Here is a 1465-nt window from a genome sequence, read left to right as displayed (position 1 = left end):
AATTCATATCTGGAAGTATCTGCACAGGCCAACTTCAATAGAGGTGGGATCTCACAGAGCAGGTGGCTGATCTCTTGGGACATGCAGAAAGGGAAGTGCATGGTGTACAAGGTATGTCCTAGAGCACTCAGGGAAGCCAGGACCCACGATGTGGCCACCATGAGCCAGAAGACCCTTGGCCTCATGAGGACCATGTAGTTCAGAGGATGACAAATGGCCACATACCTGTCATAGGCCATGAAGGCCAGTAGGAGGTCCTCTGCACCACCCAGGGTCAGTGCCAGAAACATCTGAAGGGCACAGCCCACAAAGGAGATGGTGTTTTCACTGAGCAGAAAATCCATGAAGGCCTTGGGAGTGACAACAGATGTGAAGAGGAGGTCCATGAAAGAGAGCTGCCTGAGCAGGAGGTACATGGGCACATGGAGCCGGGCATCCATTGTGATGGCCAGGAGCAGAAGGCAATTGGTGGCGAGGGCCAGCATGTACAGGACTGTGATTGTAGCACAGATCAGCTCAGGAGACAAACTATCATTCAGAATCCCCATCAATATGAAGCCACTTCCCAGGGTGAAGTTCCATTGCTCCATTCTGTGTTGTTTCTTTAGTTATGTAGAACCAGAGGGTGTTGACAAAAGTCTTTCTAAGGGAGATTACCCTAGTTTTGTATTGTCTCACATCACTATGGAATTACCAATAAGAATTCCATGAGATGATATCTTTTCCTCTTGATAGCTAGGTTTGCCTTCTGTCTTCTGAATTTATGAATATTTTCATTAAATTATTATAAAGTATCATATAAATTAGAAACAAGCATGTTGGTTATAGCCTGTCATCTTTAAATAAGATAACCAAGAGAATGAACCCAAGCAAATATCTTTGTAAATAGATAAAATCATAGCTATCTTCCCAACAAAAAAATGCTCTGCACATTGGCTTTTAATTCAGTTGCTTTTCTGCTTTAAATTTCCTTGGGATTCCAATTCTGTTTTTTCTGCTCCCCTAGACATGACATCTGGCTTCATTTTCCAGTCTCATTGTTCCGAACAGTTTTCTCAACAGGGAACCTCTTGGCTCTTGGACCACTTGGTCTCTTGTGTTCTTGAACTGTCCTCACATCCTTGATGAGCATACTGCTACTTTACAGAAGGGAAGAGGAATTCTGTGCATGACTGAATCATTGGGATAGTATAGATTTTGGACGTACATATTAAGGAACAGTACAAAAAATGTTTGCCTATTTTCAGGTAATGATAAGATGTTTGCTCAGGAGGAATGAGGATAGAAACGAAGGTGGTGCATGAGACTTGAAAAGATATGGCAAGGTATTTGTGTTTGGATACATGATAGAAGGGGTGAGTTATAAAAGAGGGGGATTTATAGAAAAGGTCCAAAGCCATCCCATCACTTGAAAGTCAAATTAAGATCTTGAATAAAAAAAAAAGAGATCCTCTATCTCATAGTA

At 42.2% G+C, this 1465-nt stretch overlaps 1 protein-coding gene across 1 annotated transcript; it reads right to left on the bottom strand.

Annotated features, from left to right (window-relative positions):
• Nucleotides 1-8: 8 nt before the first annotated feature.
• LOC104985910 (olfactory receptor 2AG1-like) lies at nucleotides 9-590 on the bottom strand (the record flags this gene model as incomplete). Its single annotated transcript, XM_010836308.1, has 1 exon — nucleotides 9-590. A coding segment is annotated over exon 1 (582 nt), but the record flags the coding sequence as incomplete, so codon positions are not given.
• Between the last annotated feature and the right edge of the window lie 875 nt (nucleotides 591-1465).

This window comes from Bison bison, unplaced genomic scaffold (genome assembly GCF_000754665.1).
Source record: "Bison bison bison isolate TAMUID 2011002044 unplaced genomic scaffold, Bison_UMD1.0 scf7180017845655, whole genome shotgun sequence".
NCBI lineage: Eukaryota > Metazoa > Chordata > Mammalia > Artiodactyla > Bovidae > Bison > Bison bison.
The sequence above is the reverse complement of the archived record's forward strand: the minus strand, read 5'-3'. Positions and strand labels throughout refer to the sequence as shown.